The sequence below is a fragment of the Gadus chalcogrammus genome, chromosome 11, assembly GCF_026213295.1.
Source record: "Gadus chalcogrammus isolate NIFS_2021 chromosome 11, NIFS_Gcha_1.0, whole genome shotgun sequence".
NCBI lineage: Eukaryota > Metazoa > Chordata > Actinopteri > Gadiformes > Gadidae > Gadus > Gadus chalcogrammus.
Genome location: NC_079422.1, coordinates 23726790 through 23754533, shown reverse-complemented (window position 1 = coordinate 23754533; position 27744 = coordinate 23726790). Strand labels below are relative to the sequence as shown.

Genomic DNA, 27744 nt, shown 5'->3' with positions numbered 1-27744 from the left:
CCCCCCACAGAACGCCCCCCCATCCACGTGCTGCGGCAGCAGTTCAGCATCTCGGAGCTGATCGCGACCCGCGGCGAGGGCCAGAGTCCGGCGGGCGGCGACGACTCGGGGCTGCAGGAGCACACGGAGGACAACTGCCTGTACTGCGTGGGGGCCGTGGTGATGGGCTTCCCCGCGCAGCTGGTCATCAACGGCACGCACTCGCGCACCGGTGGGTGGCCACGCACACACACACACACCAGTGTTTCCGCTAGAAGAAATTGGTGCCGGTCATGTGACCGGGAAGGTTTCATTTTACCGGTCAAATTGGAAAAAAATCGATCGGATAATGTCCGTGTTTATCGCACTTAAAAAAAAATGATAGGCAGGCTATATAAGAAGAAGAAGAAGAAGAAGTGTGTGATCATATTTTGATTCGCCATGGTTGTTAAATACCGGTACTCCGCAAAGCTTGCCGCCGGCTTTCGCTAGCTTGCCGCCGTTTAGTTCATAAACCTACGGTAGTCTATAGCGATCAATTTGAGCGAGTGCACGAAATGTAACAACCTGTTTATTTTATCACACAGGCTACGCTACAATCAAAACCCTCATTGTTTTACATGAATTGACTAAACAAATGACTACTGTAGCATATTTAAACACAATTCAAATGAACACATTCAAAAGTATTCCTGCTCAATTTAAAAGGTTGAATCTCCTCGTGACTGAATGTTTGTATACAGCGCTCATGCTGTATGCGCGCAGCGGCGCAGGGTTGATGCGCTCCACTTTTTTCTGTGGAGAACCAGCGCCTTCAATATTCCGCATAAAACGAAACCGGATCGTTTTCGCCCGTTTCGGCTCCGTGTGGACGGGGCCTTATTTCCGGTCCTAATTTTCGGTCCTCCTCAGTTTTTTCCGGTCAAAGACCGGTAATTACCGGACAACGGGAACTCTGACACACACACACACACACACACACACACACACACACACACACACACACACACACACACACACACACACACACACACACACACACACACACACACACACACACACACACACACACACACACACACACACTCACTCCTGCACCGGTGACTGCGCACACACGCATGCAAGCACGCACGCACCGGTGACAGGCCACGCACGTACTAACACGCACTGCTGTGTGGCAGTAAACTGGGATGGGAGGGAGTGGCGCCTGACCATGCTCACTGGATACTGTGTGCGGACGCACACACACACACACACACACACACACACACACTCCCTTCTGTGTCGCCACACACCAATAAATCCCCTTCCCTTAGTTTTATCTTTTTTACAATTCAACTAGTGTCCGATTGTGCCTACTTATTACATAATGTGACATTATGATAACATATTTCATATTTCTATGTTTATGACCTTTCATAGTAAAACTGGGGAGAACCTGTAGAACACCCATTGGTCCTCGGTGAACAATACAAGCGCGTGGATTATCATTTTACGCCATTTTAAAATATGAAACGTTCCAACGTCACCCTTGACCCCACCCCGCACATGCTCAGACGCACCCGTCAGGACACGCCCCCAACCCCGCTGTGCGCCATGTTAACCCTCCCCCCTCCCCCCCAGACTACGTGGAGTTTGCGTCGTGGAGCAGCCAGAGCGGGGGCCACCGGCTGGAGGCCATGCCCCCGTCGTTCTCGGGGGGCTCGGTCTGCAGCGACGCCGCCGTGTCCCAGGGCTCCGTGTGCAGCACGCCCACGCCCGGGGACGTCGTCGTCGGTGAGGGAGAGCTGCTTCTGTTGTCCCCCCTTACCCCCCCCCACACCCCTCCTACGCACTAATTGGATATTGATTTAAAAAAAGAGTACTAGTGTTGTGTAGCATCTTATCGTAGCTAGCTTTGTTGTGTACCGACAGCGGTACATTGTTGTTGTTTCTCTTTCCTTTGACAAATGTACTTCTCGTAAGTCGCCCTGATGTCGATGTTTGTGTTGGTGTGCTCACAATGTCCTCAATCTGGGGGTAACTCACCACTTCTACCCGTGTACCCCTTTTGGTGGGGGACAACAGGGAAGGCGTCAAAGCAGTTTATCATGGACTTTGTTCGAACCCTGGTCTTAACGGCTTTTTAACCAGCCTTTCACTGTGATGCCCATCATAGGGCCGGGGATAGTGATACTCAGAGTTTGGGACAGGTGATGTGCAGAGGTGGGGATAGGTGATATGCAGGGGTTAGGGATGGCTGATATGCCGGGTCAGGGTTAGGTGACGCGCAGGGTTTCGATAGAGTTCCTGTCAATTGTCCCCAAGGGGCACTTTGTTTTACAACAGTAGTCATGGTAGTAAAAGAATACACACCAACCAAACAAACAGGAAGTAATCAGAGATCCGTCACGTCATAATAAACGGGTAGAGGGTAATAAAGTGACCTTTATTCCCACAGAGGGAATAAAGGAGGGCTTGTTAGAGCTCTGTCTATCAGAGCCACACCTTGGGAGGGGAACCCCGCCCTCCCTTTATAGCCGTTATTCAGCCTACAGATTGTATCCGTGTGTCTCATCGACCATAGTCCCCACGCTCTCACACTCCGGGTCAGCGGGTTGGCCCCGACGCTGACCGCCTCCTCTTCCTGTGTGTGTGTGTGTGTGTGTGTGTGTGTGTGTGTGTGTGTGTGTGCGTCAGCTGGCAGGGCGCTGCTGGACGACGCCCCCGCCTGTCGCCCCCTGCTGAGGAAGGAGGTACTGCGGCTCATCGTCAACCTGAGCTCCTCCGTCGGGACCAAGGGCCACGAGACGGGGCTGCTGACGTAGGGACACGCACATACACACACACGCACACGGGCACACAGACGTGTTCACACACAGACACAGACACACAGCATGCACACTAGGGCTGGGCGATTAATCTAATTTTGATCGGGATTTCGATTTTACGATCCCAAAATTAACATAACCGATTTTTTCAATTTTTAAAAATGTTTTCTAGAAAGGGCAGAACAGCTGGATACTTATCTGTATATCGTTTTTGATTGGAACATTTTATTTTTTCTCTATTTATGGCGAAATTTCAAAGTTCTCAGTTACAAAAAAATTATCTGAGAGACATGCTTCAGACATGTCCACACTCTAACACACAGACACACAGGAAGCACACGCACACCTCATTCAGTGGAGACATGTACGCACACACACCATTGTTGATGATTATATTCTGTATTTATATATTTATACGTCATCTACTGCACTGAGCCTGTATTTGTCTGGGTTTTTCAAAACATTGCGTGTAGAGAGCGACCAACGTCTTCCTGCTTCTCTAAAAGGGCTCATGTCACGCCACCAGGTTGTGGGTGTGATCACCTGGTGCAAGCCGTTTGGCACAGGGAAGGAATGACTTTCAAAAGTGGGCGTGTCCACCTAGATATACGCTGGATAGATGAGTCCACCAGCCTACCCAGTGGACCGTAGCAAACGTTGCTCATCTATCCTTCAACAATCTGGGTGGACACGCCCACTTGAGATGTCACAACGGCTTGTACCAGCGAATCACACCCACACCTGGTGGCCTGACACGAGCCCTTTAAGGGTGACGTGTTGCGGTGCGTGGAGAGTGACCTCTCCGTGCTGTGTTGGCGTCCCCCCCCCCCCCCCCCCTCTGCAGGATCAAGGAGAAGTTCCCGTATGCGTTTGACGACATCTGCCTGTACTCGGAGGTGTCCCACCTGCTGGCCCACTGCATGTTCCGCCTGGCCTCACGCCGCTTCATCCAGGAGCTCTTCCAGGACGTGCACTTCATGCCCGTACGTACCTCCATCACACAACCTTCAATCGACTCATTGGGTCCTCGTTTTCGTGGAATGCGGCCGATCAAGTCTCCTTTGCGTCTGATTGGATCAGCTGATTTTTACCCAATCAGATTCCGCAACATCCATTAACTTAAATGTCCCTTAAAAGCATTCAGGGCTCTTTCTTTGTTCATCTTTCATTGAATTACGGTCACACGCTCTAGACCAGGTTCAACCCCTTCAATAGCAGCAGCATCGATGCTAACCTCCTCAACAGCAGCTGTTGAGGAGGTTAGCATCGATGCTAACCTCCTCAACAGCAGCCGGTGAGGAGGTTAGCATCGATGCTAACCACCTCAACAGCAGCTGTTGAGGAGGTTAGCATCGATGCTAACCACCTCACCAGCAGCTGTTGAGGAGGTTAGCATCGATGCTAACCTCCTCAACAACAGCTGTTGTAGGATTGTCCAAAATGGCGCCATCTTTATCCCTCGCCGGTGTTTGCTGATGGGGCGACGGGGATGAGTTCCGCCGGCCCCGTGTGCTCACGCTGCCGTTCCGTTCCCAGATGTACGAGGAGGCGGACGCCATCCTGACCAAGGCCCCCAGAGCCGTGGAGGAAGACGCAGACCCCGAGGCCCCGACTGACGACTCCTGATCCGAACCCCCCCCGCCCCCCGCCCCGCCCCGCCCCCCTCCCCGCCCCGCACAGCTCCGCTCTGACCGCCCGGCCCTCTCTGCACACACACGCATACACACACGCACACACACACACACACGCACACACACACACACGTACATACACACACGCACACGTACATACACACGCGTACATACACGCACACACACGCGCATGCAGACATGTGCACACTAACAAGTACCCACACACATGTGCACAAACAGGCTGCGAGGATGAGAGTGCAGGAGACTCTGAACAAGACAATGGGGGGAGGAGGAGGAGGAGGAGGAGGAGGAGGAGGAGGAGGACCGGAGGACATTGTTTTGTGATGTGTGACGGTCGGCGCTACACAAACAACACCTGAGGGTCGGGGGCTGGTGATGTTCCGGTGCCAACAACAACAACAACAACAACAACGACAACAACAGTAGTTGTACCCCCTCCCCCCCGTAGCGGTGTCTCGGGCAGGAAGTGGGAGCCCGTCCATCCAAGATGGCGTTCAGGTGTTTTTCCCGGGCGGTCGCGGTCTTCTCCGCCGTCGTGCGGCGGCCCCCCACCGTGTTTTAAAAAGAAACAAACCAAGCGCAGCACAAGCCACCGCCGACAGAAAGCGCCTGCGATCTCTCTTCTTCCAGAGGCGGGGCTTTCTCTCGGTCCAGAGACGAATAGGGCATGTTGTCGTGTCTATCAAGTGATGACTTTTATTTTATTTGTTTGTTTTGTATTTGTTTTATTCCCCCCTCCCCCCCCCCCCCAAAGCCCACCATATTGTTTCCTTTTTAAGAAGAAAAAAAAAAAACACTACACAATGTCTTGCTATTTAACGTATAATAATAAAAAAGAAAAACCCTACTTTACAGCCCCTAAGGGCTCCTCTCCCACAACGCTCTGTGTGCTGCCAGGCTGACATCGCTTGCTTCTCTTCCTCCTTCTCTTCTTCTTCCTCTTCCTCTTCTTCCTCGTCCTCCGTAGCCTCTCGTCAGCCCTGTCACGCTGAACACTTTTTCTATTTTGTAAAATCTCAAGACAATCAAACCCTAACGAGTGTCGCTTTAAGTTTAGTTTACTACCCCGGAGCGCTGACACAGCTGTACCCGGAGACACCGGTCCGGCGCGTCTTTGCTTTACTTCACCCTGCTAGTTTACAGCCCCCCCCCCCCCCCCCCTTCTCACCCACAGCGAGGCCCTCAAAAACCTGGCGAGAGCCTCGGCTTTTACCGACTCCACAGCCCGTCGCCGGGGCCCGGGCCCCCCCCCCCCCCCCCCTTGAGGCGGGGCGCTCTCTACAACCCTCGCCCTTGCCTGCTGTTTCTTTTCTCGTTCGATAGGTACTGCTTTAACTCTCGGCCTGGCCCTCACCCCTCCCTCACTAAGGCCCCTGTCCATGGGGTGGGGCCCCGAGCTGTCCCATGCCTTTCTACTGCCCCCCGCTGCATGCACCCAGTAGCATGGCACGGCTGTGACCCCCCAACCCTACCCCCCCCCCCCCCCCCCCTCCTCACTTGCTTTTAAAGACGTTTTTCACTTACGGTAAGGCTGCCTTTTAGATGTCGCCGTTTAGATTGCCGTAAGTCTAATTTATCTCTGACACACGTTGGGTTTTATTTCTTCCCACAATGCAATATCACTGTCTGTGGTTGGCTGAGATGGGGGGAGGGTGGGCCAGGGGGGGGGGGGGGGGGGGGGGGGATATGCGATGATTAATTCCTGGGAAATTGATCAGTTGGGCTTGTTTTTGTTATGTTTTTTGCTATTATGCTGCTACACAAAATGGGACTCATAGAGAGAAGATTCATAGATCAGTGGAGCGACGACAGAAACGGTCTATTTATTGTATGTCTGTACCATAAAGTGAGTTCCACCAGAGACGAAAAAAGTTATTTATATTTTTTTTCCTCAAGACTGTATTATAATTTAAAAGATTTTTTTTGTTTTTGTCGCCTGAAATCGTGGTTTCCCTTGTATAATGTGTACAGTATGTTTTGGGGGCATTGCTGACCTAAAGAAAACATACAATCCTATCTAAGGGATGCATTGTTAATAAAAACAAAACATTGATACCCAAAAGTCTTCTGTCCTCTGGTTTTTTATCCTGACTCTAGGGTTGACACTAAGGTTTCAAAATCACTTGCCCATCGGGCAAGTAAAGGTCAGGTTCAACTTGCCCGAATGTAATGTTCACTTGCCCAAATTATAATCAGAATCTTGAACGGGCCTCTTTTGCCAGGCACCGGCCTGGTTTGGGGGGGCTCAGAAAAAATCATCCAAGCTCAGACTGAAGCTGAATGTTAGCTTCCAAACATGTTGTGTTTAAAAAATAACAAACTTCTTTGTTTACTTATTTATCGAGCGGTCACATCTTGCCATGAAGTGATTTCAGTCCACCGTTGCAACCTATTAAGCTATCGCCAAGATATATGTAGACCTGCATGATTTTATATGCAAATGTACATAACTAAATGTCAGAGGTAGTAGCAAAGATGTGTCTTTTTTAAATTTCAAGTTCTTGTAGCTCTAACTGAATAATCACAATCGGTGTTTCTAGTAGTGTTGTCAGTCTCGACACTGGATTTTCTAACTTCGACACTATACCTGAGAAATATCGATATTCTAATACCATTTTCGATATCAGGGGAAAAGTTAGTTTCAGGAAACAACATACCCAAAGTAAATAGAGTTATCTCCACAACTGCAAGGGCATAATGTCATATTTGTGCCCAAAGAAAGATTGGTGTGCAAGTGAAATATTCAATGGGATAATACTTGGTTAAAGTGAATAAAGCCATGGAACACAGCATAAGTGAAGAAAACATTTCCACCTGAAATAATTATCAGTGGTCGTTATCAGTTGGGAGCGCTGTCTTACTATGAGACACAAATAAAGGTAGATATCTTACAATTTTGACACTTGGACACCTCTATTAAAGTTCAGGGCAAATATATCGAATGCACAATACAAAGCCAAACACTCGCAATAAATATATGGCCACTAGATTGCGCTGAAAAATATTTTCTGATTGAAGGGCAATTTACCTATTTCCTAAGAACCTTCTCTTATTCGTGATTGAAAACATCATGTTTAGTGCAAAATTTGGCCCAGACACTGGATAAACTGTTTATGGTGGTTTTATTCGATCAGAATCAACTTTGTGGACAAAAATCACAAAGGTAAGACTTGATTTTTGGTTGTTAAAAGAAACAACAACCAAACAACGTTTCTTCTTAAGTTGTTATTTGCGATTTTTAGTACAGAATGATATGGTTTGGACTGTTGGAATAAGTGGAGGCTCAGCTTTCATGTAATATATACCGTATTTTCCGCACTATAAGGCGCACCGGAGTATGAGCCGCAGCAGATAAATTGAATTATGTGTACATAGTAAGCCGCACTGGACAATAAACCGCAGGTGTTTTTTAATGTTTAATTACAATGACCCCCTATGTTTATTACGATACATTTCGACAGTGTTACCTCTTATGAGTTTTTTCATGATGACAGATAAAAAACGATGCCCGTGTTACCCTTGACGGTTCATTTGATAAAAACGACAGTGGTTACCCCTTATGTTTTTTTGCCATGATGACTGATGAAAATATTTTATTTGACAAGGACAATTTATTTATTTTTTTCAAATAAGTTACCACTTATATTTTATTTGACAAAGACAACAGTGTTACCCCTTATGTTTTTTGTCATGACGCCAATAAAAAACAACAGGTTACCCCTTATTGTTTTTTTTTCATACGACCAATAAAAAACAACAGCGTTACCCCTTATGTTTTTTTTCATGACGATCAAAAAAAACGACAGTGTCACCCCTCATGTTTCATTTGATAAAAACGACAGTGTTACCCCCTATTTTTAATTGATAAATATCGACAGTGTTACCCCTAATGTTTTTTTCATGACGACCGATAAAAAACGACAGTGTTTCATTTGATAAAAACGACAGTGTTACCCCTCATGTTTCATTTAAAAAAAATCGACAGTGTTACCCCTTGTGTTTTTTTTCATGACGATCAAAGAAAATCAACAGTGCCAGCCCTGTCGATGTTTTTGCCGGCATCCGAACATGAGCTGTTTAGAGTGTTAAACTCCGAACTTAACAATGCAACATCGAGACACCGGATAAAGTCTTCACAAAGGTTATACTTGACTTTATAATTCACATGAAATAGAGATAAGAGTCTTCCAATAGCAGACCTCAACCACACTTGAACCCCAGGCTCCAGGGGGTTAGCTCACAGCTCTCTCCACTTCCCACTGAGATTTGTATTTTTAATATGTCTGAGGTTATATATGACAAGACCCCTTATATTTTTATTTGACAAAGGACAACAGTGTTACCCTTTATGTTTTTTTTCATGACGACCAATAAAAAACAACTGTGTTATCCCTTATGTTTTTTTTTTCACGACGACCAATAAAAAACAAGAGTGTTACCCCTTGTTTTTCTTCATGACGACCAATAAAAAACAACAGTGTTACCCCTTATGTTTTTTTTCATGACGACCAATAAAAAACAACAGTGTTACCCCCTTATGTTTTTTTTCATGACGACCATAAAACAACAGTGTTACCCATTATGGTTTTTTTCATGACGACCAATAAAAAACAACTGTGTTATCCCTTATGTTTTTTTTTTCATGACGACCAATAAAAAACAAGAGTGTTACCCCTTGTTTTTTTTCATGACGACCAATAAAAAACAACAAGTTACCCCTTATTGTTTTTTTTCATGACTACCAATAAAAAACACAGGTTACCCCTTATTTTTTTCATGACAGATCTAAAAAAAACAACAGTGTTACCCCTTTATGTTTTTTTTTCATGACGACCAATAAAAAACAACAGTGTTACCCCTTATGTTTATTTTCATGTACGATCTATAAAAAACAACAGTGTTACCCTTATGTTTTTTTTCATGACGACCAATAAAAAACAACAGTGTTACCCCTTTCATGACGACCAATAAAAAACAACAGTGTTACCCCTTTGTTTTTTTTTCATGACCAAAGAAAAACAACAGTGAAAGTTGTGACGATCTATGTTTTATTTGATAAAGATCGACAGTGTTACCCCTTATATTTATTTCATGACGGCCTATAAAAAATGACAGAGTTAACTCTCATGTTCTTTTCCATGTTGACCAATAAATAACAACAGTGGCACCACTGTCGACGTTTTTGCGGGGATCCGAACATGAGCTGTTGAGAGTGTTAAACTCCGAACGTAACAATGCACCATCGAGACACTGGATAAAGTCTTCACAAAGGTTATACTTGACTTTATAATTCACATGAAATAGAGTAAGAGTTTTCCAACAGATGACATCAAACCAGACTTGAAACCCCGGGCTCTCCAGGGGGATTAGCCACAGCTCGCTCCATTTCACCCACAGAGATTTTAATTTTAAATGGTCCTGGAGGGTTTATATGACAATACCCCTTATATTTTTATGTGTCAATACAACAGTGTTCCCTTAATTTTTTTCATGATGACCAAATAAAAAACCAAGGTTACCCCTTATGTTTTTTTTTCATGAACGACCAATAAAAAACAACAGGGATACCCCTTAGTTTTTTTTCAATGACGACCAATAAAAAACAACATTTATTACCCCCTTATGTTTTTTTCATGACGATCTATAAAAACGACAGTGTTCCCCTTATGTTTTTTTCATGACGACCAATAAAAACAACAGTGTTACCCCTTATGTTTTTTTTCATGGCCATCTATAAAAAACGACAGTGTTACGCCTTATGTTTTTTTTCATGACGACCAATAAAAAACAACAGTGATACCCCTTATGTTTTTTTTTCATGACAACCAATAAAAAACAACAGTGATGCCCCTTATGTTTTTTTCATGACGACCAATAAAAACAACGTGTACCCCTTATGTTTTTTTTCATGACGACCAAAAAAAACACAGAGTATTTACCCCTTGTTTTTTTTCATGACGAAATTCTATTAAAAAAACGCTGTGTTACCACCTTTGTTTTTTTTCATGACGACCAATAAAAACAACGCGTTACCCCTTATGTGTTTTTTCATGACGACCATAAAAAACAAGTGTTAACCCATTAGTGTTTTTCATGCGCCAATAACAACAGTGTTACCCCTTATGTTTTTTTTCATGACGACCAATAAAAAACAACAGTGTTACCCCTTATGTTTTTTTCATGACGACCAATTAAAAACAACAGTGTCACCCCTCATGTTTCATTTGATAAAAACGACAGTGTTACCCCCTATGTTTTAATTGATAAATATCGACAGTGTTACCCTTATGTTGTTTTTTTTTTTTTCATGACGACCAATAAACAACAACAGTGTTACCCCTTATGTTTTTTTTTCATGACGACCAATAAAAAACACAGTGTTACCCCTTATGTTTTTTTTCATGACGACGAATAGAAAACAACAGTGTTACCCCTTTTTTTTTTTTTCATGACGACCAATAAAAAACAACGGTGTTACCCCTTATGGGTTTTTTCATGACGACCAAAGAAAAATTACAGTGTCACCCCTCATGTTTCATTTGATAAAAACGGCAATGTTACCCCCTATGTTTTAATTGATAAATATCGACAGCGTTACCCCTAATGTTTTTTTCATGATGACCGATAAAAAACCACAGTGTTACCCCTTATGTTTCATTTGATAAAAACGACAGTGTTACCCGTCATGTTTCATTTGATTAAAACGACAGTGTTACCCCTTGGGTTTTTTTTTATGACGACGAAAGAAAAACAACAGTGTTACCCTCTATGTTTCATTTGATAAATATCAACAGTGTTACCCCTTTTGTTTTTTTCATGACGACCAATAAAAAACAACAGTGTTACTCCTTATGTTTTTTTTCATGACGACCATAAAAAACCACATTGTTACCCAGGGACGCAAGAAGTGGGGGTGCTTAGGGTGCTGTAGCACCCCCCCAGCGTTATGTTAAAAATCGCTATTGCTGTGCATGTGCACAGTTATGAAACTCAAAACCGTGCTCTTGCATATGACTTTCCTTGATAATTTACCTCAATCCAAAGTACTTCCAAACTGCACTCCATCACTATTCCATTTTCCTTCTACCTAAACCGTTCGCGGAGGCGCTGCACTTGAGATGCTTACTGTATTGGCTAACCTTTAGCGAATCAATGCCAGAGACCGCACTGCGAGTGAGTGACAGAAGGCTGGGCCATATTCGCACTGAAGCGATGCGTGTCTGTTAACTCGCTTTCCGAGAGAAGAGAAGACTATCAATTGCAAATACTTCTATTTTGTGTGATTTTGCGGAACAAAAGGTTGTTCTGCAGTTTCTAAAAACATTTGAATAAATAGCCTTTATATTAACATCCACCCAAAATCCACTTGCCCGTTCGGGCAACCAGAAAAAATCTCAACTTGCCCAAACATTTTTTTTACTTGCCCCGGGCAAGCGGGCAACCGTTAGTGTCATTGGCTGCTGACTTGTATCACATACTAAAGCTATTTAAATCCTTGTTTAACCCCCTTAAAGAAGATAAAATGTTCAACACTGCCGATAATTAGCCTGCTAATAATCAATCTCGGTATTAAGCGCTCATATTAGAAGTGTAGCACTTATATACTAATTATTGCAGCAAACCATTCTGTCAATCATAATTTCAGAGACTAGGTTAATTAAGAAGCCTAAGAGACACAGATGTATAGCTTTTTTTGCATCGATGCATTTATTACACTATAGAAATATTTGCTTTACAAAATAGAGGTTAATTGCTGGAGTGTTTCCATTCGCTTTTCAATAAACACTATCCCTGTGAAATATAATCCTAAATACAAAATAATTACTTTAAATAAACACGTGAACACATAGCATTTTTTTAAGTATAAAAAGACATTCAATTATTTGTCTATTGCTAAATGAGGTACTGTCATCTGCTTTGTCATTTTCATAATGTTTTGACGAATGCTCTCCAATCACCATGTTAAAAGTATGTCTTGATGTCCAAATCAGGAGTCCCTTCTTGTCACCTTACAATATATTGCACAGTTGTTGGGTGGTGGGGGCTTGAAGTCCCGCCAACCCATCCCAGATAAAGTATGGCCAGGACAGGCCGAGTGATTCCCATGTCAACCCTTCGCACTCCTTTCTCTCTTTGTCCGGGTCTATTCACTGCGGAGGTATCCACCGGAGATGCAAAAGAGCTTGTAAAACAGTTCAATGTTCGTTTTTTTGTGTCCCGCGTGCTTAAAAGTAGCTGAGACTCTCCCCTTCCTGGGTTCCTTCGGCTGTAGACGGCTTGGTGAGGGAGGGGAGGTCGGGTTTCTCTCCGTGCTCGTAGCCCTGGTTGTGGTGGCCGTTGGGGTGGCCGTTGGGGTGGCCGTTGTGGTGGCCGTGGGCGTTTTTGTTCGTCTCCCGCTCCTGCCGAGCCTTTTCCTCGGACTGCTGGATCTTTAACAGCACGGCCTTGTTCACGCCGGGACCTGAGGGACATAACAGCAGCCTTAAACACTGCGCTTGTTGTTGCTTGGTATGTGAAATGTTATAAGATTGTGTTTCTATCTATCACTTATTATTGTTCTCTCGCTCACCTTGTGCATATTGCATTTCAAATGTAGGGCGTTTAGCCGACGCTTTAATCCAAAGCGATTTACAATAAGTACATTTGTCAGAAGAAAGAGAGACAACAATATGTCGCTATATAAGTGTTGATTTAGGTTCATTTAAAGGTTCATTTAAAGTGCCAGGATATACAACCTACAATAGGAGAGTTTTTAGGAGAGTAACTTGCAAGAGAGAGTGAGGCTGAGAATAATCTAAATTGGAGTCGCTACAAAAAAGCAGAGTTGCTAAACGACCTAGTTTCAAAACAAGGTGTGAGAGTGGGGTAACCACAGAGAACAACGTGTTTGACCGTCACACAGGTGCTTCTCCGTACCGAAGTAGCTGAGCAGCACGGGCAGGAAGATGAGGCCGTGAGCCATCCCCAGCAGCGTGATGATCAGGTTCAGCCGGAAGAAGAAGATCTGGATGAGCTGGGCCTTGGCGAACGCCAGCACGATGATACCCGGCAGGTTGGTCATGGCCACGCCGGCCAACACCTAACGGGGCGCACACACGAAGGGCACCTTAGTTCAGCGGCCTGGACGACCACACACACACACACACACAGACACGTGCGCATACACACACACATGCGCTTACACACACACAGACACATTCCCATACACACACAAATGCACTTACACACTTACACACACTTACACACACACTCACACACACACACACCAACAGAGACACACACACACTCACACCAACACACACACACACACACACACTCACACCATCACACACCATCACACACACACACACACACACACATACACACTCACACACACACACACACACACACATACACACTCACACACACACACACACACACACACACACACACACGCACACAGTATGAACAGATGAGTGGTGTACTGACCGCGCTGCCCATGGTGGCGGTGGCCTCCTTGGCCCTCTCGATGTGGGTCAGCTGGATGCTGAGGGCGAAGGATCGGGTCAGGTGGGACACGAACTCCACGGAGATGCCCACCGCCTGGGGAGGAGACAGACAGTGGGGCTCACAGGGTGTTCTGCTCCTCAGACAGAAGGATTTTTGCAGGTTTGTTGACGTCGATCCCCTCAAAACATCATCAAGCGCGAGAGAGAGAGGTAATGCTGGGGTAGGCCGTTGCGAAAACCAGCCGGAGTAAGTCTGATTTTGAAAGTATCCAAACCTCCCCTTCCTTCAGGCCGACCCCCGAAAACCACTTCCCCACAACATGGGACTTAGGCCCTCTCCCAATCCTCCCACTTTCCCCTAGATTTGAGCCTTGAATGCTAGCCAGCTCGGTAGACCTGCAGCTCAGGGTACCCAAAGCAAGGGTTCTTGTTAAGGGGAGAGAAATGGGACTGGGCCCAATGCGCTAGCCTTAGCGATAGCTCGGGCACGGGTCCGTCCTGCTCTCACCGTGACCAGGTTGATGAGCGCCACGGCGTTGTAGTCGATGCCCCACAGGGTCATGATCCCCACGGTGTCCACGGTGATCATGATGATGGTGAAGAGGTTGAGCAGGCCCGACCGCAGGTCCATGCCGAGCAGCAGGCAGCACACCACGAAGGTGGGCAGCAGGCACAGCGAGATGTTGAACAGGCCCTCGGGCACGATGGTCAGGTACTGCTCGTAGAAGGCGTACGTCACCCTGGGAGGGGGGGGGGGGGGAGGAGGGGAGAGGTCAGAGGGCTAGAGGGAGGCATGGGGGAGACGGGGGAGGAAGAGGACTGGTCAGAGGACTAGAGGGAGGCATGGGGGAGGAAGAGGACCGGTCAGAGGGCTAGAGGGAGGCATGGGGGAGAGGGGGGAGGAAGAGGACTGGTCAGAGGGCTAGAGGGAGGCACGGGGGAGACGGGGGAGGAAGAGGACTGGTCAGAGGGCTAGAGGGAGGCATGGGGGAGGAAGAGGACCGGTCAGAGGGCGAGAGGGAGGCACGGGGGAGACGGGGGAGGAAGAGGACCGGTCAGAGGGCTAGAGGGAGGCATGGGGGAGACGGGGGAGGAAGAGGACTGGTCAGAGGGCTAGAGTTAGGGAGACGGGAGGCGAGTGGGTGTGAGTGTGTTATGGAGGCCATGTGCGAGGGACCCTGTGTCGAGTGACACAGGATCAGAATCAGAGTCCCCTTTATCACATCTTATTGTGCAGTACCCAAGGGTCAAAAGATTAGGCTGGGTTCCTCAACAGTTTCATAGCAGCAATAAAATAAAGTAAACAATAATACATCTAAAACTAAGTGGTTAGAAGTGATAAGGTGTAGATACGTGTATCAAGTGGTAGTGGTAGCAGTGCAAGGGTTGTAGGGTTGGGGGTAGTGGATTAGTTTGGGTTTGATTCACACCTGGGCTCCTCTGATACATGTCATGGCCTCTCAGGTAGGGTAGTCTTTCAAAACCCACTCTTCGATTGTTTTGTCATTGAATTCTTGAAAAGGGGGGCAACAAACAAAAAGTATGCAAAAGAGAAGAGAACCAAAAAGATAATCCACAAGCTGAGGGAGCCTGGGGAACACGACCTACGTGTAGGGGAAGACCTCGAAGTCCGGCGCCGTTCCCGGAACCTCCCTCATGCCCAGGGTGATGTTGTGGGCCAGCTCCCGCGTCTTCTCCAGCGCCTTGGTGAACTCCTGCGAGTTGGTCAGGCTCGTGTGGTACGCCATGAACCGCGTTGCTGCGGGGGCGGAGACACACACGACACCGCTGTGAGCAGCCGAACCGGACGGATCTGACCCCTGGCGAGACGGCTGATGACAGGTCATCCCCATGACGACAGCGTGATGTCACTCACCTATAATCTCTCCGCTCTCGTCTCTGATCACAGCCTTGTCATACGCCCCAAGACCACTGGGATGGGGGGAAAGAAACGTGTGTGTTAGTGTTTTTTTAATTGCCGCAGTTCAAAGTTTCACAGTTATTTATTCTGTTGTCCCTAACATAGTTTATGTTAAGGGATGATTATGGTCCCACGTTCACTCAACGCAAGCGTCTGCGTGGTCCTTGCCTTGCGTGACGTGGGACCATAATCAGCCCTTTAGAGTTCACTTCATCCCATGAACATGAATGTTCGCTGTTGTCTGTTGCCTAAGTGTCACTATCCAGGCCTAGAGGTCTCACAGTGTAACTCATGTTGGATCCAGCGGTCCTACTATGTTAGAGCAGAACTTCTGGGGGAAGACCAGAAAAACCAGGCACTGAAAGGCCAGCTACGCCTTATTTCCGATTTTATTACCGAGATATTTGACCAAAGACAAAAAGATTCCATTAATTACAAGATTTCGACAGTGGCCAGTTTACTAGTGCTGCTGGCCGAGTTTGTGTTAGCCAATCACAAACGTACATCTCCCCGCCTCCAGCAACATGATTAGTCGAAACTAAAATCATGCGGGGAAAAAAAGGTGCAAACCCCTTCATTGGATCTTGTCTGTCTGTTCAGGCTCCGGTGAGACTCACTCACCCCTTGGGACACTGCAGGTCCGGCCTGTTGCCCAGGAAGTCTGGTAGGAAGCGGTTGAACTGCTCCACGGAGGGCCTCACCACTCCGTTCGCTGGGGCCTTTATACACCTCTTCCCACAAAGCCATGCGGCTGAGGACGAAGAAGAAGAAGAAGAAGAAGAAGGGTTGAGGGCCGGGCTCTGCCTTTGGGACGCAGCAAAGGGCCATACGTGTTGTTGCCTTGTTGGGTTACGAGAGACCAAAATGTAAAGAAACTCACATTCACTTGCGGGGCAGAAGTTCCCAGTTTCTGAGCCCAGGGTGTACAGTCGACAACATTTAGAACCGGGATTCAGCCAGTCAATAAAGTCATCCACCCAGGAATTAGCAGGCACAGCCAAGTAGGACCTAGTGAGCACGCGGTCGGTCAGTGAGGCACACTGAAATACAACTGAACAGTTCCCTCTATTTCTACATTACTCTTTATTATTACTTTCTTTTTCAGAGCCCTATGACTCATGCATACAGTAAATAAATCAAAGTGTTCTTAAGAACATGCATATTAATGGAGTTTAAAGAGAAGCTGATTCTGATCAGAGAGTCATTGAAACCTATGCGCGGCTATTTTTTCACTATTCACTTTAAATTGTATTCCATTTAAATCCTGCCCATAAGACTGCTTTGGCTATTGCCTATCAGCCACATATACAGCTCTAGAGTCTGACAATATGGTACAAATGCAGGGAGGAAGAATCGCTAGCACTAGTTATAATCACTTTCCCTTTCACAGCCTGTGGAGGCAAGCAGCTTTGGGAGCTCTGCCAGTCGTTGGGGACACCGGGTTCTTTACGACAGCCCTCTGAATGTGTGCTTATGAAACCTTCTGTGACAAAGTTGAGTTGTGATAAAAGGCTTATATAAAAACATTGGACTGTGTCTGACACAGGGCCCTAGAAGTACAGGCAGAAGAGCAGCATGGTTTGGTGCACAACTATTTTGATAATTATATCACTTAATGTGAAAGGCGATAAGTAGCATGGCGCCTAAAAGGAATGCTTCCAATCCTTTTCCCATAGCACAGTTGATCATTAACTGTTTTGAGTATATATGAGGTGACAAAGAGATAGCAGAGGGTTCAATGCACCGTGTCGGGGCATTAAAGCACCACGGAGGATGGTACGTAGCGAAGGCCTACAGTGTCAGAACAGAGCAACAAAACCGTTTAATTAAAGGACAACTTAGGTATCCTTAAAAACATTAAAATCATAGGGATATTCTTACATTTATCTTACACATTTCAGTGAAACAATTTCCTTAATTTCCTTTCCGGTTTGCTCTGAGACATTGGTAACATCCAAACGTGAGCCTGTGAATTACATTATTAACCAATCCTGTATAGATTGATAAAGCATAACCCACTCACAGTTCAGGATATTCAGTGGCGTACTGTATCTTCTGTGTGAGAGAGAACTGATCACAGCCCACGCTGGAACAAACTGCGTCCATGCCAGCAGCGCTGGTGAAGTTGAATCCCTTGGTGGTCACAAAGTAGGTCGGGATGCCCACCTCAAAGTACTTGTACAAGTACTTGAAATACTCCAGCATGTAGGAACCCTGTTTAAATGGTAAATGAACTGCATTTATGAAGCGCTTTTATCCAAAGTGCTTTACAATATTGCCTGACATTCACCCATTCATGCACACATTCGCACTTCAACGGCGGAATCAACCGTCAGGAGCAGTTAGGGGTTGTCTTTCTCAGGGACACCTCGCCACCAGGAGGAGCCGGGGGGTTCAAACTAGCAACCTTGCGCCTACCAGCCAACCCGCTCTACCCCCTGAGCTAATGTGCCCAAACAAAGCCATTTAGAACGGGATGGTACGCCTAGTATGAGTATATGAGTATGAGTTGAAGCAGCGAATCCTTTAGGGCTGCCTACCTGAGGCATGGCCAGCTCCTGATCCAGTCCCACCGTCACGTGGAACATCAGGAATATAGAGCAGCAGAACATGATCACAAACACCACCATCTGGGGAGGCAACACAAATCCGTTGGAATCGTCTCCACTCAACAGTGTTCACTAATGCTTCTTCACTAAGGAGCCTCCACTTACCCACTTCTACAAAGCGTCTCTGAGAAACTACTACTTTGTCATTGGGTGGGAATTAAGTGGATGAATTGTAAAGTAGTAGTAGGAGGGGGTAAAGTGGATGAATCGTAAAGTAGTAGTAGTAGCACAGTAAAGTAGAAGAATTGTAAAGAAGTAGTAGCAGATGGTAAAGTAGATGAATTGTAGAGTAGTACTAGCAGACGATAGAGTAGATGAATTGTAGAGTAGTACTAGCAGACGATAGAGTAGATGAATTGTAGAGTAGTACTAGCAAACGATGGAGTAGATGAATTGTAGAGTAGTACTAGCAGACGATGGAGTAGATGAATTGTAGAGTAGTACTAGCAGACGATGGAGTAGATGAATTGTAGAGTAGTACTAGCAGACGATGGAGTGGATGAATTGTAGAGTAGTACTAGCAAACGATGGAGTAGATGAATTGTAGAGTAGTACTAGCAGACGATAGAGTGGATGAATTGTAGAGTAGTACTAGCAAACGATGGAGTAGATGAATTGTAGAGAAGTACTAGCAGACGATGGAGTAGATGAATTGTAGAGTAGTACTAGCAGACGATAGAGTGGATGAATTGTAGAGTAGTACTAGCAGACGATGGAGTAGATGAATTGTAGAGAAGTACTAGCAGACGATGGAGTAGATGAATTGTAGAGTAGTACTAGCAGACGATAGAGTGGATGAATTGTAGAGTAGTACTAGCAGACGATAGAGTGGATGAATTGTAGAGTAGTACTAGCAGACGATAGAGTAGATGAATTGTAAAGTAGTAGTAGTAGCAGAGGGTAAAGTAGATGAAATTATAAAGTCGTAGTAGCAGATGGTAAAGTAGATGCGTTGTAGAGTAGTATCTACAGATGATAGAGTAGATGAATATTAAAGGAGAATGGGAGGATTATGTAAAGTATGTAACATGCATAATGCTGTTGTTATTGTCAACACCACGGTATCCATTCAGTGTGGTAGTCCGGGCGCCGGCTCTTACCACCACAACCCTGCTGACGGGGTGCAGGAGGACGGGGGCGTAGTACTTCCTCATCAGGGGCATCAGCAGCCCCTCGTTGGGCTTCATGGGCCGGCGCGTTCCCACGCGGACGCAGCACACCAGCTCGCAGCGGTTGCTGTCCTGGCGCCGGGCGTCCAGGGACAGCAGCGCCACGAAGGCGGTCATCTGGAGCAGGAAGTCCATCAGCACGGCCAGGGCGGCGTACAGAGCGAAGGACTTGACCGCCGGCATGGTGGACAGAGCCCCTGGGAGCGGAACAAGGGGCCGCGGTTAGACGGGAATCGCCGGTAGGAGAACCCTGAAGTACCCGGGCATGACGAGGTCATCCCTGGATCAGAACTCCCGAGTAAAGGCCAAGCTTATCTGTAACAGTTTTTTGTGTTTTGATTTTTTTTTAAAAACTGGAGAATACTATTTTCATTGTTTCCATCGTTTTGCATTGATGAAGCGTTCTTATTCTGATTCTTTAGAATTCTGATGCTTTCGAATAAGTCTTGCTGACATCCTCATCTGTCATCGACATACTGTGAGATGCCTCAAGAAACCTCTTCTCTGAGAGTTTGGACTTTGAAAACATATCTCATATCTATCTTTCTTCTGACAAATGTACTTATTTTAGGTCGCTTTGGATAAAAACGTCTGCTAAACGCCCTCAGTGTAAATGTAAATATCTTCTGATGGCTTTAAGGTGTTCTCGCAAGCAACGATGGAACCAATACATCTTGAGATATGTGGGCTGACTTACAATAGGAAGGACAGGTCTCTCACCTAGGAAGAAGCAGATGGACTCTGATACACTACACAGGAGCATGCTGGGAGCAACATTTCCCAGAACTCGCCCGATCTGCATTTCTCGGGTCTCGCCAAGCCTCCGCACATCTCTCTAGAAGGATGAGCCCAGGTTTTTAAATGAAGACTACCTCCTTCAGTTATGGCACGCACATTATGCATGCAATAATGTGCATACATTCGGTCTTGTGTACATGTACTGGATCTTCTCATGCATCTGTGGTAGCCGTCCCGTCCTCTGTCTCTCACCTGGTGCTCCAGCACAAAGATGAAGATGTTGTCGGCGCCCACAGCCAGAACCAGGAAGGGCACCACTTGCAGGATGATCAGGGAGGATGGGATGCCTATCCAGGCATAGAAGCCCATGGAGGCCAGCACGGAACAGCCCACCACCAAGATGCCCCCCAGACCCACCAGGAACTTGGAGTCCACCTGCGGGGGAGGAAACCAGGTGTACAGTGTGATGATGCACAGACTTGGCTGAATACGTGGTGTTTTTAGTACTGACTTTGTCTTACACCTAGAGCTATCAATAAAGACAGAGGTATTGTTTTATCGACAGATTTTGAGAAATGCGTCTGAGGTTATATTTGATCCGTTTAATTAAAGGGTCAAATCTTTTCATGTAAATAAGTGTCTGTTAAGTGTATTTAACGCACAATGCTGACACAATGGGTATTGACTTGATGGCCCACTGACCATGGCCCTTGCATGTGTAACATTGTTACACACTGGAAACCCAGTTTGTTCCCATAGAACCCAACAGTGGCGACACTGTTGGGTTCTAAGGGAGAAATTACCACTTTATGCCAGAGTTGTCGCCAAAGTTAACAAAACGGAAATCGTTGAGAATGGTTCTTTAAAATTAAGTCATTTAGAATCCTTGCCAAGTACACATTGCCCTTTATAATCTACAGCATGTGTTATATATTGTGTAGGGGCAGTAAAACTAGTCTAAAGATGACGGTAGAGATTTAGTTTCTCAGTATATTGCACAGAGTAGATATATATCTGTATCTATATCTACTCTGCAGTTTCTCCATTTGGCTTATAAATACATTAAAGTCCATTTAAAGTTGGTAAAAAGTCATAAACATTTGCTTGTAAAGATCAGTGTCTGTTAAGGTATCTTATCTCATGACCCACGCATTCACAGGTGACCCGAGAATAGTGTGAAATACGGTATGGGGAAGTGAAGGCAGACAAACCAGTCAAACCATTTGGTTTTGAGGGTTCGGGCGGTCTTACCAGTATGCGTTTGAAGGACGTGTACTCCCCCAGCGCCACAGCGATGTATATGAAGATGACGAGGTAGCTGATCATGAAGATGGGGATGTCCTCCGAGGTTGTTCTGTTGATCTCATCCTCCAGCGACCTCTGTGTGCGTAGAGAGAGAGAGAGAGAGATAGCGAGAGAGAGAGAGAGAGAGAGAGAGAGAGAGAGAGAGAGAGTGAGAGTGAGAGTGAGAGCGAGAGCGAGAGCGAGAGCGAGAGAGAGAGAGAGCGAGAGAGAGAGAGAGAGAGAGAGAGAGAGAGAGAGAGAGAGAGAGAGAGAGAGAGAGAGAGAGTGAGAAACAAGAGAGGTCAACACCCTGACCCTGTCAATCAGACGAACCACAAAACCGTGTGAATGTGTGTTCATGTCCATTCCACTGGTGGTCTCTCAGAGTTTATGGAGAATCGCATCCAATTAGGTAATACCTTGTCCTCAAAGACTAGCTCCTTAACCACATACAAAATAGCATTAAGAAGACATCAGCCCCCAAGTTCATACCTCCGCCATGTAGGCAAATGTGAAGTTGTTGCTGGGGTCCCGTTGGTATTCTTGGACGATGTTGAGGAAGATTTGCTCCCACTCCAGGGCCACATTGAACCGGGGGTCGTCCCGATTGTAGTTGTTGAGGGAGAAGGTCAGAATGAGAGCTTCTGCGTTCGTGAAGTCTTCGTCTGAGCGAGGAAAGAGACATGGGCAGGATTAGAAGGCAAGCTTGTAAGCTTGCTGTGTCTGGGTGTTTGTGTGTGTGTTTGTGTGTGTGTGTGTGTGTGTGTGTGTGTGTGTGTGTGTGTGTGTGTGTGTGTGTGTGTGTGTGTGTGTGTGTGTGTGTGTGTGTGTGTGTGTGTGTGTGTGTGTGTGTGTGTGTGTGTGTGCGTGTGCGCGTGTGTTGGATGTTGACGAGGTTGGTGAAGGGTTTGTCAAGTTTGATTGACACACATGGCGGAACGCGCGTCACTCACTCTCGTAGCCTCCGACCGCGAGGAACGGGAAGACTGGTGCCCCATAGTCGGCCATACAGCTCATACCCAGGTCAGTGATGTCTTTAAAAGACAGGGGGGAGCTGTGGACGGGATGGAGGTCATTCAGTCTTCTTTACACTTCATCATTCAGACACATGTATATTTCGTCAATATGGCCCCACATTCAAGACGATTCATTCATCTTCTTTAGGGTTCGTTTTTCTTACTTGACACAGTAGATAAAGTGGTCCCTCCAGTCCACTTCTTTGGTTACTCCTAATTCTGTCATGTTAACCTTTGCGTTGAGATTGGTTACATTGTTCTGGAAGTACTGCAACAGACTGTTGACCGCACAGTCGGTCATCCCGGGGTTGCTTGGGTTCAACGGTGCAAAACACACATCCTTCAGTGTCGCGGTTCGGTTAAGGTCCGATGACCAGAACTCAATATTCTACAGAAAGAAACACAATAACAATCAATAGGCACAATTATTTTCAAATTATTAATATATGCTTTGATAATAGGCGAATGGTGCGAACACGATGCTATGGTTAAATGGTCTTTACTTGTATTCTTGTCTGCAGCGCCAACAGCTGAGTTAGGAGATCTTTCTCGAGGATGCCACTGAAGTTTTGCCTCCCAAACAACAGGGAGTCATATATGTGTCCCTTTCTGCCGGGGGCTGTCAGAATCAGCTGGTTGGTCCGGAAGAATGGGTCAAAGTACTTGTCATGGAAGTCCTTTTCTTTGCGGGCCCTGCTGTTTGGAGCAGACCACAGCTCGACGGGATCAGTGGTGAGTTCGATGTACATAAGGCCTGTGGCAAAGACGGCCACCACTATGGCTGCAGCAAGGAGCACCTTAAAGGAAGAGAGGTTCAACACAAACATTACCGAATGAACAATGGCGTCTGTCAAGGTTACCTCATGTCCCGCTCGATTACCTTGATGACCAAACCAACAACATCAAAGAGCATAGGGCTCCATGATATGCAATGAAACATTAAAAAAAGATTTACCTTGAGTGGATGCGAGGCCATTAGGGTTCCCCAGGACTGAAACAGAGAGCCCAGGAACTCCTGAGCAGCCAGGCTGTTTTTGTCCGTACACGAAACCTCGGAGGGATCGATGAGGGGCTGGGTCACCGTGTTCCCATTCTGGTCCTTGGCACTCGTCTTCCCTGTCCAGCGCTCCTTGTCCTGCTTCTCCTTAGCGTTCACCCAGCAGGACACCAGCAGGTAGAGCAGGAAGGCGACGAGCAGGAGGCACAGCAGCAGGATGGAGATCACCAGGAAGCCGTCTGTGCCCATCAGGCGGAAGGGTCCGGCGGGCATGACCGGTGGGGGCATCAGCGGGCACGACTCCTGGCAGTCCTGGCAGGAGCAGGACTCTCCCCCCGTCGGTGTGGTCTCGTTACACCTCAGGGTCCGCCCGTTGTATGGCACCATGCCTGCGGGCACCCCCGCTGTGACTCCCGGCGGTATCAGTTTGAAATCGATGTCTAGAGGGGCCAGACCGTTGCTGGAGTCACCCTGGAAGTCGTACCACCGCTGGGCGGTACACAGCTTGGCGCCATAGCGACCACACATGGTACTGATGGCAAATCCTCCAGTGGCAGGGATCCGGACATTCTGGCAAGACTTGAAGGATCCCTCTGCGAAGGCGGTGGAGAGGTAGGCCTGGTAGCCAATCACCACTTTCACGTTCGTCCCCAGGTGGGTGACGTTTCTGGTTTCTGTGACGTTCACTGTCTGGGTCTGGTTGGGGCTGCATGTGTTGATGCAGTGCAGATGGGCAAAGTTTTCCGCACAGGAGGGGCAGCGAATGAGCACCGCCTTGGACAGGGTCAGGCTCAGCTCCAGGGACCGGAGCTGCTTAATGGAGCAACAGGCAAGGGTCGCGTTCTCTCCACGGTCCAACATCGGGCACACCTGCAAAAGAAAGGGGTTTCATGGGTTTGTTGCCTGAGAGACTTAATGCCAAAGTGCTACATTCACAGTCAAATTCCAGTCTTGTTGTCGTTCTCTTTGCCTCATGACACATTCTGTCTGTTGTCCTTCTTTCTATGAGGCTGTGCGGCCAAAATGTAGGAACGACTCACCGATTTGAGCTTCTGGTAGTGGGCACCCTTGAGGGCTCGCGCAGGGGTGTAGCTGAGGCAGGGAACGATGGGTGGGATGAGGGGGTTCTCGATTGAGGGGTTCTTGCCACATTCCTCGTAGAATGCGCACTGTCCGGGCTGCACCTGCCCCTCAGACAGGACCTGTGTGAGGAGACCCCCGATCAGGACATTATCAGTATGTGAGTTTGGCAGACAGGACATGTTCATTCATTGTCAGTGAGGGAAGGAAACCGTTGGGTTAGTATTGACTATGTACAATTAACTCTTTGTTTTACTTCTTGGATGTTTTAATGCTATGATGTCATTTTCTTAATGTAACAGGTAGGACCCTAGGACCTGGGAACCACCCCAGAAGAGTCTGCCTGGGGAGGTCCGTTTCAGTTTCGGGCGTTTTTCAGAAGGTAATTATCTCTAATGACGACGATAACTTATCTGTGAGCCGAGTGTGTCTAGAGTTTGTATCGTCATGTCAGCGAGGTGGTGTGATGTTCAAACCATAAAAGGGAGGGAAGACTGTCAAAGGTTGACTGACAGTGGTAGTCCACCTCTCTCATGTACAAACTTTTTTTTTTTTTTTCAGATCCCAGTGTGTGCGAGCAGAAGGTATTACTTCTATCTCTCTAAATGTAATTTTCACTTTTATGCTGACAACACAGTGATATATTGCTCTGCGTTTACCCCAAATCAGGCTCTCAGTCAGCTCCAAATTGCTTTTAACACTGTGCAACGTAACCTGTGTGATTTCAAACTTGTTTTAAATGCTCACAAGACAAAGCTCATGCTGTTCACAAAAGCTAAATCAAAGCCCTCGGACCTTCCTCCTATTAACACTTGGCACGGCTGTGTGATTGAATCTGTGTCTCAATATAAATATCTTGGAATTTTAATTAACGATTCTCTCTTTTAAACCACAACTTTTGAAAAAACTAAAGATAAAAAAAAAAAATTACTTTCGAAACAAATCTTGTTTATCTTTTGAAGCCAAAAAAAAACTTGCAACGTCTATGTCAGTGTTGGACTATGGTGATGTTTTATATATGAATGCATCGTCAAAATGTCCTAGTCTTAGACACGGTCTACCAAGGAGCACTGACATTTGTTACTAATTTTAAAACCCTCAGGCACCACTGCCCTTTGAATGAGTTGGATGGTCTGCCCTGTCCAGCTGCAGACTCCATCATTGGCATATCCTTGTTTATAAGACTATCCCCTGTGTTGTTCCTTCGTACCTGCATAAGTATGTAATTCGAAAAAGCACAGGAACAGTTCCGCTCTGAGGACATGTTCTTATTAACTGTGCCTAAAGTCTGTACTGACCCGGGGAAAAGGGCTTTTAGCTATGCTGCTCCCTTCTTATCGAACGAGTTGCAGGGTGAACTGAAGCTTGGGGAGCTGGATGCCCTGAACAGATTTAAAGCCCTTCTTGATGATTTTGAGGCGGGCTCTGTCTTGTGCATGTTTTGTTTGATGATGTTCTGACTGTGACTCTATTTTTGGGTTCTCTGTTGTTTTCGAATTATTATCTGTAACTGTGGAACTGTGCTGCTGCCTGTCATGTCCAGGACTTTCTGGTAAAAGAGATTTAGAATCTCAATGAGACTTCTCCTGGTTAAATAAAGGTTCAATCAAGAATAAATCACATTCATGACGTTTCTTTGCAAACACCCATTCAAGGTCCCTGCGATCACTGTGTCTTTTGGACACTTTTTGGCAACAGTTAGAAATAGTCAGTGGACTCTGACCACTGAGTAAACTTTGCCAACAATCAGAGGGTACAAAAAACAACAACACTAAAAGCACTACTATTACTACAACGTGGTGGGTTATTGTGACGTGAGTGTGAGTGTGTGTGTGTGTGTGTGTGTGTGTGTGTGTGTGTGTGTGTGTGTGTGTGTGTGTGTGTGTGTGTGTGTGTGTGTGTGTGTGTGTGTGTCTGTGGAAATGTACTTACAAAACATGCGAGGAAAATGATAAACGTCGTCACACGGGCCATGGCTTCACCTCCGAATACCTTTGAAAAAGAATCTCGATCTTTCTCCCCCCGCGAACTAACACACACAGAGAGTCCTGAGGTCCCCCAATCAAAGCTCTTCCCGAGGTACTCAGAGAACACCCTGGTCTCCGGAGCTTCCACTCTGTGGCTGGTCTTGTGGAGTGTGTGTCAGTGGGATGGGAGCAGAGGCAACCAAGCCCCAGCCGGCCCTTACCCCTCTGTGATGTCACATCTGGCTTATCTGGTCCGATGTGATCTGTACCAATCACAACCGAGGATGATCAATTCCTTCCTCTGATCATTAACAGGATTCTGACGTTCCTAGGGGGGAATAAATAAACTATAAGTGATGAATGATTATTGGCATGTGCATTTGATGAATTCTACTGCTATACATATACTTTTATATTCAACGAAAATACCTTTTGAAATGAATTCATATATATTTAAGAGTAGGGGCCCCTTAAATATGTTGATATAATTATTTATTTTATAATAAACATGGCTTGCTCTACCAGGTGGTACAATGTCAAAAACTGTAATGTCTCCATTAACTTTCAAATCAATAAAATGCATTGAAACTGTTAAAACTAGAAGTTAACATGAGTGTTGGCTATATGTTGATCTGGATAGTTTTGTGATATTTAACTGTCAAAATGATACTTTTATGATTTTTTTTTCTCAATTTACATCATTTGCTGTAAGAACTTTACCTCATTTTATTGTCTCCTCAATTTGACCCCAAATAAGGTATTAATCCAATCATCTATTAAATAGAAAAATGTAAAGTGCATTTAACATTTACTTTTTCGATCAAATTAAAATATTGAATCAGTCAGTCATGCAAAATGTATGCAAACAATTTCAACATTTATGCAAACTATTTCACCAATTTAAACATATTTTATATATTGAATGAAATGTCCCCAAGAGCCCTCTAACAGATTTTGGTTGGCTACGGTAATGGAGAAAAGGATACCATTATACTTTTTCAAAAACTTCATCTGGTTAAACAACTTTTGAACAA

The 27744-nt window shown here is 46.0% G+C and overlaps 2 protein-coding genes across 2 annotated transcripts in view; one reads left to right on the top strand and one right to left on the bottom strand.

Annotated features, from left to right (window-relative positions):
• Positions 1-4415, top strand: part of LOC130392351 (rapamycin-insensitive companion of mTOR-like) — a 27492-nt gene extending 23077 nt beyond the window's left edge. Inside the window, exons 33-37 of the mRNA XM_056602840.1 lie at positions 11-211; positions 1603-1755; positions 2659-2782; positions 3634-3772; positions 4326-4415. Coding sequence (XP_056458815.1) covers positions 11-211; positions 1603-1755; positions 2659-2782; positions 3634-3772; positions 4326-4415 — 707 coding nt within the window. The remainder of the gene's footprint in view (positions 1-10; positions 212-1602; positions 1756-2658; positions 2783-3633; positions 3773-4325) is intronic.
• A 7718-nt stretch (positions 4416-12133) lies between these two features.
• npc1l1 (NPC1-like 1) lies at positions 12134-26918 on the bottom strand. The gene is made up of 21 exons (XM_056602716.1): positions 26676-26918; positions 24704-24865; positions 23622-24533; positions 23170-23463; positions 22831-23054; positions 22604-22704; positions 22143-22315; positions 21618-21746; positions 20619-20801; positions 20349-20463; positions 19560-19825; positions 18391-18480; positions 17874-18064; positions 16731-16858; positions 16472-16601; positions 15806-15861; positions 15538-15688; positions 14438-14669; positions 13910-14023; positions 13358-13520; positions 12134-12902 (listed from the first exon to the last, which is right to left on the bottom strand). Exons 1-21 carry the CDS (start codon positions 26715-26717, stop codon positions 12667-12669), a joined length of 4092 nt encoding a protein of 1363 aa, XP_056458691.1. The 5' UTR covers positions 26718-26918; the 3' UTR covers positions 12134-12666.
• Positions 26919-27744: the final 826 nt, after the last annotated feature.

Coding starts and splice junctions, on each gene's coding strand:
- npc1l1 (XM_056602716.1), bottom strand. CDS start 26,717: ATGGCCCGTGTGACGACGTTTATCATTTTCCTCGCATGTTTT. Junction 21,747..22,142: donor CATTTGCCTACATGGCGGAG/GTATGAACTTGG, acceptor CTACGCACACAG/AGGTCGCTGGAGGATGAGAT. Junction 16,602..16,730: donor CTTCTGCCCCGCAAGTGAAT/GTGAGTTTCTTT, acceptor CTTCGTCCTCAG/CCGCATGGCTTTGTGGGAAG.